At 33.2% G+C, this 13942-nt stretch overlaps 1 protein-coding gene across 2 annotated transcripts; it reads left to right on the forward strand.

Moving 5' to 3' along the window:
* The first annotated feature begins 1678 nt into the window (after nucleotides 1–1678).
* On the forward strand, nucleotides 1679–5477 carry LOC133299482 (uncharacterized). 2 transcript variants are annotated; one of them, XM_061498946.1, is made up of 7 exons: nucleotides 1679–1979; nucleotides 2175–2386; nucleotides 3080–3397; nucleotides 3536–3610; nucleotides 3798–3872; nucleotides 4585–5125; nucleotides 5367–5477. In XM_061498946.1, the coding sequence occupies exons 1-7, from the start codon at nucleotides 1763–1765 to the stop codon at nucleotides 5453–5455; spliced, it is 1527 nt and encodes a 508-aa protein (XP_061354930.1). In that variant the 5' UTR covers nucleotides 1679–1762; the 3' UTR covers nucleotides 5456–5477. The 2 variants fall into 2 exon arrangements, with proteins under 2 accessions (XP_061354930.1, XP_061354931.1); XM_061498947.1 differs by lacking the exon at nucleotides 5367–5477 and having other exon boundaries at nucleotides 4585–5251.
* The last annotated feature ends 8465 nt before the right edge of the window (nucleotides 5478–13942 follow it).

The following is a 13942-nucleotide window of genomic DNA, read 5'->3' on the forward strand; positions in this document are numbered from 1 at the left end:
AATGAACCTTATCCTTTCAGATTTGAATGTCTCATTCGATCCCAAGGTCAGTCTAAGATCAATGTACCCTTTAGGGGAGGTGTTTTGACCGTTGAATGCAATCAGGGTGGTTTTACGGGGCTTCAAGTCTTCTTCATCCAGATTCATCTTCTTGAATGCATCCCATATGATTATATCGACACAGCTATCATTATCCACAAAGATCTTCTTGACCTAGCAGTTAACCAATGTTCCATGATACCATTTTGAAGAAATTAACCCCTACTGTCGATGTCGCCTACCCTTTAAATGTTGCAACAAATACCATTGTTAGATATTCCAAATTCCAACATCGCCATTTGCCACCCAGCTAAAACATAACTTTGTCATGTGAAGCATCTCAACGAAGCCAATATAGTTGCACTATCCAATTATCTGTTACGGAGAATAATTCATTTCCAAATTCAAACCCAGTGTAAGCTAAATCATACATATGTCTTGATCTATAATTAAAAAGGGATAGGTTATTCTGTCTATCCTTATTATGCCTATACCTATTAGATTACAATCTCATCTAACGATAGAGATTTGTGGGATAAAACAAAGGGATCTATTAATCTCATGCAACAAAGACAAAGTAGTGGGATCCACATTATTTTATTTTTTTTAATTTTACAAATGGTGGATCCCACTACTTTGTCTCTGTTGTTCCCTAAAACAAAATATTTTACCCACTTCTCTCTCCCTCCCTTTCTCTCTTCTCCCCAAGCATAGACGAAGAGATAAATTTGACAACCCTTACGAAAGCATAAAGATGTATTCTAAAAAAAAAATAAAGTAGCAATCTAAAGAAATTTAAAAGTACACCGAAGAAACAAATTCCACAAGAAAGAAAAAAAGACTCTGATGATGGTTAATCCAACATTTTAGTTAACTTCAATTTTTTTCTTTCTAAAGATAAAAAATGATTTATCGGTTGAGTGACATACTTAATGGCTTGTTGTTTGAGACTTGGCTACTTCCCGTCGGCCATTGAAGTTCATCATGTCTTCGCTTGTTATAGCTTCTCCGAGACACGAATTTCTGTCTTCGTTTGTGTACATCGAAAGGAGAGGAGAGAGAAAGAAGGAGGTAGTGAGGAGAAAGAAAATGGTAAAAGAGATTATTTTATCACAAAAATCTCTACTGTTAAATGAGATTATAATTTAATGTCGTGTTGAGAGAGATAGACAAAGATAAACAAAATAAAGATAAATTTAAATAGAATAACTTATCCCTAGAAAAAATAATTTTTGAGTAATTAAACCTTTTTCATGATATTCAAGCCTAACCATAGCCAATGCCATCTTCACCTTTGAACCACCGCTCCAACATTACATAACACATTTCAAACTTTTTTATATTTTTTTCTTCTATTGTCTCACTATTTCTTTAAAGGGTTAAAAATTTCTCATGTTGAATAATAAGAATATTTTTTCCTATATACAAATTAAATATGAGTTTCATTGAAAAGAGAAAAGTAAAAAAATTAAAAATAAAATTAATAGTACTCACTCAGATATTTGTTTATGCTTGTGTAGAAGGAGAAATTATTTTGAGAAATCTTTAACCCTTCTTTAGAATAAGAAAGAAATTTCTTCTAAAATAATAAAAAGTGAAGTGGAGGGCTCCAGGGTTTTGGGCTGGGTTTTATCAGTAGCGCTTTCCTTCTTCGTGATAGCGTCTCTGCTCTTTCAACTTGTTTGTTATTTTTCCGAAGAAGAAGCGGCGAAGAGAGAAAAGCATGTGGTATTTATGCGTTTTCTACCACAGATTGTTGGATTATAGAAAACCCGAAGTGGAATCTCTGGCACAGCTCTTTGGAGCTTTTGGGGAAAACCAAAACGACGACGTTCCCTTCCAATTGCAATGGAAGCTCCCTCTTCATCACCACCCCGATTCTCCTTTCCATTTCGTCAATCTCCCTTCCGAACAACTTGCTCGTAACATTGCCAATCGAAGTCAGTTTTCACTTTCTTTCTTTCTTTTTTCTCTTCCTTTTGTTTTTGGACTCAGTTATGATGATGCCTTGGGATTGGAAAGTTGTGTTTAGTTTATGTTAGCCCTCGAATGATTTATCATTTCTGTTTTGTGGGTTTGTTTAAATTTTAGATTTTTAACATTTTTTATTTTTTGGGGTGGAAAATTTTTTCTAGGCATACTTGTGAAGGGAATGTATGAGCTGTGGGGGGAAGGAGGTAGCTATGAGGAGTTGAAAGATTCTGTGTTGAGCTACCCAGATGAGAGGAAGTTGCCATACTTGGATTCTGATAGCACTTTCAAGATTACTGTTGACAGCTTTGGGAAGGTCATTAGCCTCAATGAGCAGAAGGAACTCATTCAAGGGCTTTCTTATATCCCTTTCAAGGTGGGTTGTCCTTTAATCTGTTTGGTGTTTTCTGCATTGAATGTTATGATCATGAGGAAATAGCTTAGGTTGGGTTCTATAGATTAAGAAAATATTGTGAAATTTGAGATACTCCCTTGAATGCAGGAAACGATTGCCTTTATGCCGACTCTTATAGTTCTTTGGTGGAACTGGACCTTTTGGTAGTGTTTTGGGTTTTTGTAGGTTGATTATAATAAGTTTCTAAAATGCAATTTGAATCATTTCTATTCCCTGCCATTTCATAGAAGATGATATTGTCTAATCTGGGCTGGGCATGATGATAACTAGATTATAGCATCTGGAAGTAGTTTCCATATTTATTATTATTTTTTTTTTTGCCCCTTTGGTTAGCTGGATTTATGTTTTTGAAAATCAACTAAATTTTCAACAATATGTACCAAGAAAAGCTTTTCCAAGTTTCTAATTTATCAAGCATTATTTTACATTTTTTTCCCCCTATAAGCCTCTTGTCCTCAACGTTTGTTTTCATTTGTGCTGACTGTAAAGAACCCTTTTATTTTTTCGCAATATGATATTATGAAGTCAGATACATTCGAATGAATGAAATTCCAAATTATTTATTATACTTTTTTTTTTGTTTTACAAAAAAATTCATTATTACAAGAATGTATTCCTTATCCATCATTGTTCATCCTGTCAATTTATTTGCAGGGACAAGTAAAGTTGAGAGACCCAGACCACAACTTCTGGCTTATAGAAATTGATAATGATGGAGCTAATAATGGTCTTCCTCCAATTGTCCAAAAGAGAATCTTCTTTGGTCGTGAAGTTGGTTGTTCTGATAGGAAGATTATACCCACATATCAGTTGAAAAGTCGCACTTATCTTGGGCCAACAGCCATGGATGCCGAAATGGCTTTTTTAATGGCCAACCAAGCACTAGCTACTTCTGGGAAACTTGTTTATGACCCTTTTGTTGGAACTGGAAGTGTTCTCGTTGCAGCAGCTCATTTTGGAGCAATGACCATGGTCTTGTTCTCCTTCTATGTGACCTTTTTTGCTAATTATCCTGCTTTATATTCCTTACAATTAATTTCTTTTAGGCAAGTTCATGGCAATATGCATGCAGAAGATTTTCTTTGACAATAACTGATCTAAATTGTTCAGGGTGCTGACATTGACATTAGGGTAGTACGTGATGGACGAGGTCCCAACTGTAATGTGTGGAGTAATTTTAAGCAGGTAAATTTGCCAAACACTAGTGCTATTGTTTAATGGTTTGTATGAAACATTGTGTTTGTAACTTTGTATATTCACTTGGAATTTAGCACCACTAATAATGTTATGGTAGTCTGATTTTGCTTGAATAAAGTATACTTTATAATATGTATCTCATTCTGATAAACTTATTAGGCTCTGCATTTTGTAGTATGGATTGCCAATGCCAGTTGCTCTTTTAAGGGCCGATAACAACCTTCCACCCTGGCGTCCTGGGCTAAAAGAGGTAATTCTTAAGTAAAAAATTTCTTGTCCTTATACTTTTGTTTTAATTTTTTCCTCGTATCTGAAAGTAGAGCATATGGCAAGCTGTATGTCTCGACTCTCAAGTTAAGTATTTTCTAATATCAGCAATTTTGCTGCTGTTTTTGCCTTTTATCTAACTCAAATAAAATATCAAATATGTTAACACGTTTTGTGGCTTCATACTTTCTTTTCAGTAATTGTGTTGCTGACTCTGACAAATTCTAAGCTTGCCTTTAGTGTTGAATCCTGTTTAAAATGACTGTTTAACAAAAACAACCAAGCCTTATGCCCTCATCTCTAGGTTAAATACATAAAAGATCCCCTGAGATGAGAATGCAACCTACCAAATCCTATTGTTTCTCATATTATTGAATAATACCAGTATATAGAACCTTTGTATTTAATGACAGCTCCTCTTCACAAGGATTTGAGTGGAGAGGACACTAGTTTGAGGTGAATAGGAAAAATATCTGGATAAGATGCAATTGGGTATTAGATAGAATTATAGAAATATTCAGTTGGCTGGTGAGCTTTGCCACCTGTTGATATGTAGTGGATTTGGTAAGATAACTGGGGGGTATCATCTCTAATTTTGTTTATAAGGAAAGACTACAATGAGAAGTATACAAATTTACTCTCTTTTTTTTTTTTTTTTTTTTTTTTAATGTAGATAATTTTGCTATTTATCCCAGATATTTGATGCCATAATATGCGACCCTCCTTATGGAGTGCGAGCTGGGGGACGCAAATCTGGTGGTAGGAAGCTGCTAAAGGGGGCTGTGGAGCCTTACATTGTTCCTGATGACAAGAGGACAGATCACATACCATCGACTGCACCTTACAGTTTAGTTGAGTGTGTGCATGATTTGCTTGATCTTGCTGCCAAGATGCTTGTAATGGGGGGAAGGCTTGTGTTTTTCTATCCTGTATTGAGAGAAGATGATTTTGCAGAAAACCATTTCCCAGAGCATCCATGTTTTAAACTGATTTCTTCTTCTGAGCAGATCCTTAGTTCACGTTATAGCAGGGTATTGCTGACAATGGTCAAGACAGATCCTTACACACAGGAAATAGCTGAGGCTGCTAGGATAAAACACATTGAATTTAAGGAGAACCATGTAAAGTGGTTAGAAGAGGGTAATCTTCATTCTGCAGTTTTCAGTCCAGCTGATGCTCAATTAACAGATGTTATTGATTCCAAGTTTAATAAGGATCCAAAGCCTAAATACAGAGGTAAGTACGTTTAGACTTCATGGGTTAGATTGTCCTGTCCCTAACCATTACTACAGACATCAGTGTATTTTTCAATGTTCTAAGTGGAAAACTTGTTTTGCTGCATGGAAGCCCGTGTACCCATATACCCCTTTTGTTCAATTTAGTGATTTTTTTTATTTTTATTTTTTTGAAATTTTTATCTAATTTCATCCTTTTCATTCAATTTGATGAGGTTGATATATTCCTATTTTCCTTAAAGGGGAAGTTCCCAATTCTTTGGTGGTGATCTCCTTCTCCAACTCCTCAGCTAGCAAAGTTAGTTCCTCTTCACTAGCGATTAAAAAATAAAAAATTACTAATGACTTGGCAAAATGTTTCCTTCTGCAGAATGGTTCCAAAAAATTGAAAAATAAAAAATAAAATCTGGTTAACATTTTAGAAATAAATAATGGATATGCTTTAACTGCTTGTTGCTAGAACTTAAACCTTTTCTTCCCCTTTAACCTCAGTCTTATGGCAATTTCCTTTTTTTGTTAATTATTATTATTATTTTAATGGGGAAGGAAAAAGAAAGAGTAGGAATCCAAGTTATGACAATTTTTTTTTGGGTTTTATAATTCTTATTCAATATGAGAATTAAAATTCTCCTACACACCGTTCGATTTCCGTGTTAACATGGGTTCTACTTATAATTTTTTCTAAACACATGGGTCCCACATACTTTTTATCTCTACAACATGAGAAATTCAATATGAGAAAATCAAATCCTTTTTTTTTTTCAAGTACGTAAATTTTTGCAGTGTACGGTATTAGTAAAATCAATGGCACATTCTTCACGGAGTATTTTTTGCCAAACTGTGACAAGAACTCCATATGAGTTGGTTTTGCTTGAGTTGTTATTATTATTTGTCCTTTTATTTGTTTCTAGGAAATAAAAAAATCCCAAACAATTTCTTTTTTTGAGAAGAGATACAAAATGAAAATGATGTGCAAGTTATCGAATATATAGTGTGGTGACGGACACGAGAGTGAAGGGAATTTTAAGAGAGAGAAGTGATTTTCAAATTTTCCATACTGTTAGTGTTCCGTTTACCAAATCAACATTTAAAACGTACATTGGACTCGGTCTCAAGAGGAAGACTAGTGATGAAGTCCATGAACAAATTGGTCCAGATTTGGTGTGGTGGTGGAATCCGCGGTAGAAGCCCATAAGGCAAGTAATTCAAAGCCTTACTTTTTTTTGACAAATCTCATATTGTTAGACAAAGTTTTTAACTTTGTTAGGCAAGTGACGTCAAAATTTAAGAAACAGATGAATTGAGTTTATAAATTTTTTTCAAAAAATCTCTCATTTATTATTTTAAAAAATTATTTTTTAATTTTTGACTTAAAATAATCAATCTAAAGTGAAGATACAAGTGTGTGATAAAAAAAGAGAGCTAATGAGTTGGTAATACAATCAAATAAAGCAATTAAAGACTAAAATAAAAATTTAAAAGTTAGAGAGATTGTAATCATGAATTTATCTTGGTCTGGTGACCACCATTTCTAACTTATATCCAGATTAAAATTGCTTGATCAAATATTTCACTAATAATCAACTTGTATTGGTGCTTAACAAACCTTTAATTACCATCTAATATATTTTTTATGTAGAGAATATGACTGTTTTAAAGTGTTTCATTATATTTAGCAGAATAAAAATATACTACCTTTTAATTCCATGTTCAGTTTGATTTTATTTTTAAAATGTACCAAATATAGAACAAAACTTTTATATTATATTTTGTTCCATTTCAACATATTTACCAATAGCTATTTAAATTTTTTATAAAGTGAGCTTGTCTCTAAAAACGAGTAAGCGTGTCCTGATCATCTTTCATTTGATCTGAAATACATCATATCTTAACAACAACAAAAAAATTAAAAGATGAATACATTTTTATTTTTTTTCTGTAGAAAATTTGAAATATGGATGAGAATACAAATTTTGACTGAAAACTAAGTTTCACAAAATTTAAAGAACTGTCAATTAAGGAGGAATGGAACAAGATATCCTTGTTGAAGGGTTATCGATCTATCAATCAGCATTTCAACAAGAGGAGTAAATAAATAAGTGCAATAATAGTCTGCAGAAAAAAAAAATGGTGGAAAAGGAGAAAAATCCCAAGAGAAGTGGACCAATTTCGGAGGAAGAAGACTTGAGGAAACCCCCGAAGGAGGTACGTCACCGCCTGTTAAGAACATTGAGGTCACCACCCCAAAAGCTAGCTCAAGGGGTGAGAGTGTCCAAGGCCTATAAATTCCACATTAATTGCACATACAACCAATGTGGAGACTATATATCTCAACACGCCCCCTCACACGAGTCCATTGGACTTGAAGAGTGGACAATGCAATAGGCCAAACCTACCTGTGCTAAGAAACGTCACAAGAGAAAGTGGAGGGCGGCGAGGCTCTGATACCATGTTAAGGACCTTGAGGTCACCACCCCTAAAGCTAGCTCAAAGGGTGAGAGTGCCAAGGCCTTATAAAGGCCACATTAGTTGCCCACATAATCAATGTGGGACTATATTTCTCAACAAGGTACCCTTTGTTCTTTCTTTGAAAATTTTGTTTATCGCTCTATTTCAGAATCGATAGTTCGTTCTTCTCAAAGTTCTTTCTTTTTTATTTTCTTCCCTTTCCTTATTATTCTTTTAGAAACACAGTCCCCGTATCCCTTTTTTCTGTAGGAACCTCCCCTTTTTGTTGCTGTCTTTTGCATTTTATAGAAGAAGAAAGGGGACTAGCCATCCTCTTGTTATTCGATGGATTGAAAAAGATTTAGCCTTTTCATACACCCTTGTTGGTCTTCTCAAAGCTTCCTTTTCTGCGCCTTTCAATATCTGAGAAAATCAATTTTTTTCCTTTTGTGCCCATTACTTTTTAGCAAAGTGAGGTAGCTTTGTCCAAAATGTGTGCCAATGGAGAACCGTTTTGCAGTGGCGGTGCCTTGCACAAAGAGCTAAGATGGAAACATAAAAGGAAAGAATGAATGACACACGAGATTGATAGCAATGGAAGCAAGGCTCAGCGCCCTTTTTTATCATATTTTTTCTTTTTGTTATAATTATTTTTTGTTTTTATTTATAATATTTTTTATTTTTTCTCTTTTCTCTTTTCTAATAAAAATAAATATGTAAAACAAAGCAAGATTTAAATAGTCTTATTATTATTATTATTATTTTTGTTTACAACAAAATAAGATAAAAATATATTAAAAGGCTAGATAAAACAAGAAAAAAATATTGAACATATTTTATTATTTTTAAACAAAGAAAGTTTACGAAACTAAAAATATACCCTGTCAAAATGAGGTATTCACAGTTATTATGATTTTTATGAATGCTTGAATCAAAACTTTGGTCATATGACTTGCAAGATTACATATTTTGCAGGATACCCACATCAAAATTTGAAGATTGCCTGCAACTTGCAGGATGACCACGTGAAAAACCCTTGATACACATGACTTACTTTGACTATCTTATTTCTGAAATGAATCATTTTGACTATCTTATGTCTCTGATGTGAATTTCATGAAAGTTGTAAGGATCCATGAATGATGAAAATTGAAGATATGAATCTCGCTTGAACAATGGTGAACAAGAATGAACTATCCGATCTCGACGAAAATGAATATTGACTTAGGACCAAAAATTCTAACTCTTAGGCAGCAATGAACAAAAGCTTTGAAGATATGAATGCTAGTCTAAGGCCTAAACCTTAGATTATGCACCTAAGGCTTGAACCTTAGGTTTGAAATGAAATTGGTTTACAGGGCTTGAACCCTCACACCAACACTTAAGGCTTGAACCTTAGGTTTTGAAGTGAAATGAACACTGGTTTACAGGGCTTTAACCTTTATACCATTACTTAAAGCTTGTACCTTAGGCCAACATCACGACATCAAACTCAAGCAAGTGACATCAAAACAAAAAGTTAAAGCGACATCACATTCAGGCTATCTAACAAGGCGACATCAAAACAAAAGATATGCAAATATATGAATTATGAAATGTATAGATAAGGTGCAGGACACATATATTATTGTGAAACTCTCAAGTACCAGTAGAAATACAGACCATTGTACAAAATAAAAACAAAGTGAGAATCTTCCAAGTTGACAAATAGACAAATCACCCTGTGGACTTATTCATCTCGCTACTCATGCTCTCATCATAAGCAACGAGCTGGGGGACTTCTGATTTGGAAATAAATACAAGGCCCACATTGAAAGTCTTCACCATTAAGAAAAGACTTTAGTCAACAAAGACTGCTATAGCCATGTTACTTTTGCATCACGGCAAGAAAACTTCAGCATCTCGGCACAAACTTATCTCAAGCCACCCACAAGGACAACTTGTTGCCTTCATTATGAAGAAAGGCAACTTGGAGTGACATCTCCCAAACTGGTCATTTCTCCACTATATATATGAAAGTGTTAACCAAAGGTACACATCTTCTTCTACATGAATAAACATACTTAAACATTAAACTGACTTGAGCATCAAAGTGTATTGCAGGTACATCCCTCATCTTGTTCCAGTGAGGACTCATGGGTTAAGGCTGCATCAAATCATTTGTATAGAAAAAGATCACATGGTCAGCCCAACCAGATAAATATATATGGTTCTGATCAGGCTCCATTATATTACTCATATTAATCGATATAAAAAGAATTACGTATGACTTCCTAAACAATGAAGTTAGAAAGAAACTTTTATTTTTCATTGAGCATGAAATTAGATTTGCGTCAATAAAATGATATCAATGAAGGCAAAGGGTAAAAGTCTTCTTACTCTTGCCATCTCTATATTAGTTTAATTAATTGGTGTTATGGACTAAAACTTGTGATGCTTTAATACACAATTCTATGTACAAATTTCTATTATGGAGAAAATTATCTGTCTAAAGTAAGCAACATATTAATTAATTTAAAAAAAGTTATAACTTTTTCATTATATTATTTAAATGTTATTTAGTTAAGGAAGAGCTGATTATAAGATGTCACGTCAATGTTATTAAACTCGAACCAGTCATCACCTTAGTTGGTGTACCAAGTTAATAGGTCGTTAATCACTCGTTGAATCACTTAAATTGAATTTATGTAAATATATATAATAAATATAAAATAGAAGTAATAGGTCAACCAAAGTGATTTGGCTAAGTGGTTAGCATTTCACCCACCTCCCTTTAGGTGCCAAATTCGAATCCCAAGAGTAAAATTGTAGTGCAATATTTTGCCACAATTTTAAAAAATCATTTTAATCATAAAACTAGTACCTTGCATGCATAGCTGATTAATTAACTGAACCAGAAATGTTAATGACCAGTTTGACAATCATGTAATGAGAGTTGGCTTTGATTGGAAAGATCATGCTAAGAGTATCATCATTTATGAACAATTAGGCTACATTAATTCACCATTAATATTTGAGTTGAATTTGTTTCAAAAATTAAATGCTAAGTGAGTGGCCAACTGGACATCCATGTCTGGTTGTACGATATCGATTCACCAATAATATTTTAAAGAGAGTAATCTAAAGTGTGTTAATAAATGAATTGTTTTGCTAATAAACGATCAATTCAATTTATTGTCTAGTAATTAATGTGGATGAGTTAATCGTGTGATGTTGTGCTACTCACGGCAAGTGCACCAATCGTACAAGTAATAAAGTGTTCGAGTAAGAGATCGTTCCCACGAGGATTATGTATCAATCACCAATTCACTATTGCAACCTTAGTTGGAGGATCAAAGTTGTATTTGGAAACATGATTTGAATTGAAATATTAAAATGTTAAACTAATTAATCGCAAGAAATTAAAAACAAGAATGTAAAGATTTGAATAAACTAATGTAAATAAAAACGTAGCTAGGGTTTCGATTTCCTTCAATCTCTTTATTACGTTTGAATTCCTTCTTTACGTTAATCGTTCTTAGTATCAAGCTAATCAATTCTTTCGCATGTAATTAGAGCTCAATCCCTTGTTACCCTAAACCTTCACAATCTTGCAAGAACCCTAGTTCTCCGGTTATTCCCTAAGAATGCAAGCATTAAGTTCAAGAATCTTAAAGATTACGCAAACTCTATGTCTATCCCTAGAATCATAAAGCGTACGATGAAATTATCAGATAAGGATCACACACCAACATTCCTATTGTCATGCATTTACCTAAGATCAATATATAGGATTCAAGCTTATATAAAGCATTAAAAACAAATAATTTCATTCATGATAAAAAGGAAAACTAACATAACAAATTGTTCAATGCATAATAAAGATCTTGAATTCCATCTAACCCTAACTACTAAAAGACTTAGCCAGACATAGCAAAATCAAGAACGAAAGAAAATAAAAAAGCTCCCCCAAACTCCATAGATGATTGGTGAATCTTCAATATCTCCAGTGCAGACTTGATTCCGATCCGTCTCCGCCGCTCACGAACATGAACCGAGTGTTTCTCCGCCTTCCCTCTACCTTCAAGTACCAAAGACTCTCTTAGAATATGTCAAGAATATCAAAGTTTTTTTATTCTGACCCCCAAAATGTCTTTTTAATGGCCAAGAATCATGCCCTAAGTGAATAACTTGAATTGGGCCTAACTTGGGTTTCTGGGGCGCTTAAGCCTGGTGTGGGGCGCTTAAGCTCGCTGATGGGAGCTTAAGCCTGAATCTGGGGGCTTAAGCCTCATGGGACAATAGTGCAGATTTGTATGAGGGCGCTTAAGCCTGAATTTGGGCGCTTAAGCGCCCTCTTCAAAGAGGAATTTTTTAACTGAAGCGAGCTTAAGCTTCCAAGGGCAGAGGCCATTTGCTGATTTTGGAGGCTTTAGCTTCGACTTGAGGGCTTAAGCCCCCTCTCTAACAACTTGATGATCTTGATTTTCTTTGGATAGATCCTCATATCTTCTAGTTTTGATCTCCATCTATCATATCTTCACATTTGACTCCATTTATCATCAAATCCCTTCAAAATAGCAAATGTATATCATTTAATTAATAATTCATAAAATTCATGATGATCTTATTAAAACCCTAGTTTTTGACTTGTTCAACTAGATAATTCATAGTATTTTAGTTTATAAAACAAGATAACTAAAGGTTTATCATGTGACAGGTGGTAATATTTTACAAAGTCTAGCAATTAATATTATTTATTTTAACACACCATTTTAGGCTTTATACTAAGATTCAAACTTTATACTCTAAAATTTCAAACTTTAGAGTCATGGCCACATTCATTCTTCTTTCAACTTTGATTTCTCTCTTTGAGTCACAATCTACCATTTCCTTTTCCCTTAACCATTACCCTTTTGCTATGATTTTCAAAAATCAATTCAACCATAAAATCGATACCTTGCATGAATGGCCGATTAATTGACTTAACCAGACCGATTATTGGGACAATGAATTTGACAACCATATAATGGAAGTTGAATTTGGTGGGAAAGATCATGCTAAGAGTGTCATGATTCATGCATTATTATGCTACATTAATATTTGAGTTGAATTTGGCTCAAAATAACAAATGCTATGAGTGTGGTAATTTATGTACATAATTGTACTACATTAATTCACCAATAATATTTTAAGGAGAGAAATTCAAAGTGTTTGTTAATAAATGAAGTGTTCTGTTATTAAATGATTATTTCAATTTACTGTTCAACAAATAAAATAGTTGAGTTAATCGTGTGACAAGTGCTAATAAAAGATTTCAATTTATTAAGTCTAGCAATTAATATTATTGATTTTTACGCACGACATTTGAGACTTTATACTAAGATTCAAGTTTTATACTCCAAAATTTCAAACTTTAGAGTCATGGCCACATTCCTTTTTCTTTAAACTTTGGTTTCTCTTTTTTAGGCACAACAATCTACTTCTCCTTTTTTCTCATTGAATTGATTATTGGGCTAGTTCGACAACCATATAATGGAAGTTGACTTTGGTTGGAAAGATCATTCTAAGAGAGCCATCATTCATGCACAATTATGCTACATTAATTCACCAATAATATTGAGTTGATTTTGGTTCAAAAAATAAATGCTAAAAGTGTGGCTATTCATGGCCAGCTGTACCACATTAATTCACCAATAATGTTTTAAAGGGAGTAATTCAAAGTGTTTGATAGTAAATGAAGTGTTCTACGAATAAATGATTATTTCAATTTACTGTCTAGCATTTAATACGGTTGAGTTAACCGTGTGACATGTGCTAATAAAATATTTCAATTTACAAAGTCTAGCAACTAATATTATTGGTCGCACAACATTTGAGACTTACTAAGATTCAAACTTTATACTCCAAAATTTCAAACTTTAGAGTCTTGGCCACGTTTCTTCTTCTTTCAACTTTGATTTCTCTGTTTTAGTCACAATAATCAACTAGTCATTTATCTAAAGTGACCGCAGAAAAAACGAACCTATAAATTATTTGGAGAATCTACAAGAAGATAAAAAAAATATGAGATTGTATCAAGAATTTTATAGAAAAAAATATAAGAATTTCTCGAAAATATTAGTTGAAGCAATAATAAGAATATTTCTAATGAAACATCTTTCACAATTCTTAGAGAGATAGTTCACTAATAGATCGAGAGATAAGTAATAACTTTTGTTACCCATCCTGTATATTTTATATTATAATATTAGATTACCTCTTTTATCTTTTTGTTTCCTCTTGGATTTGAATAGAAAAAACTTAAGTCGAAGATACTTATTTTATGAAATTATGAAAAAAGTTCTAGGTTTTTTTTTATAGTAAATAAATAATATATATTTAAAATAGA

This window comes from Gastrolobium bilobum, unplaced genomic scaffold (assembly GCF_033153095.1).
Source record: "Gastrolobium bilobum isolate Gb01-03AN ecotype WA unplaced genomic scaffold, APGP_CSIRO_Gbil_v1 utg25654, whole genome shotgun sequence".
Taxonomy (NCBI): domain Eukaryota; kingdom Viridiplantae; phylum Streptophyta; class Magnoliopsida; order Fabales; family Fabaceae; genus Gastrolobium; species Gastrolobium bilobum.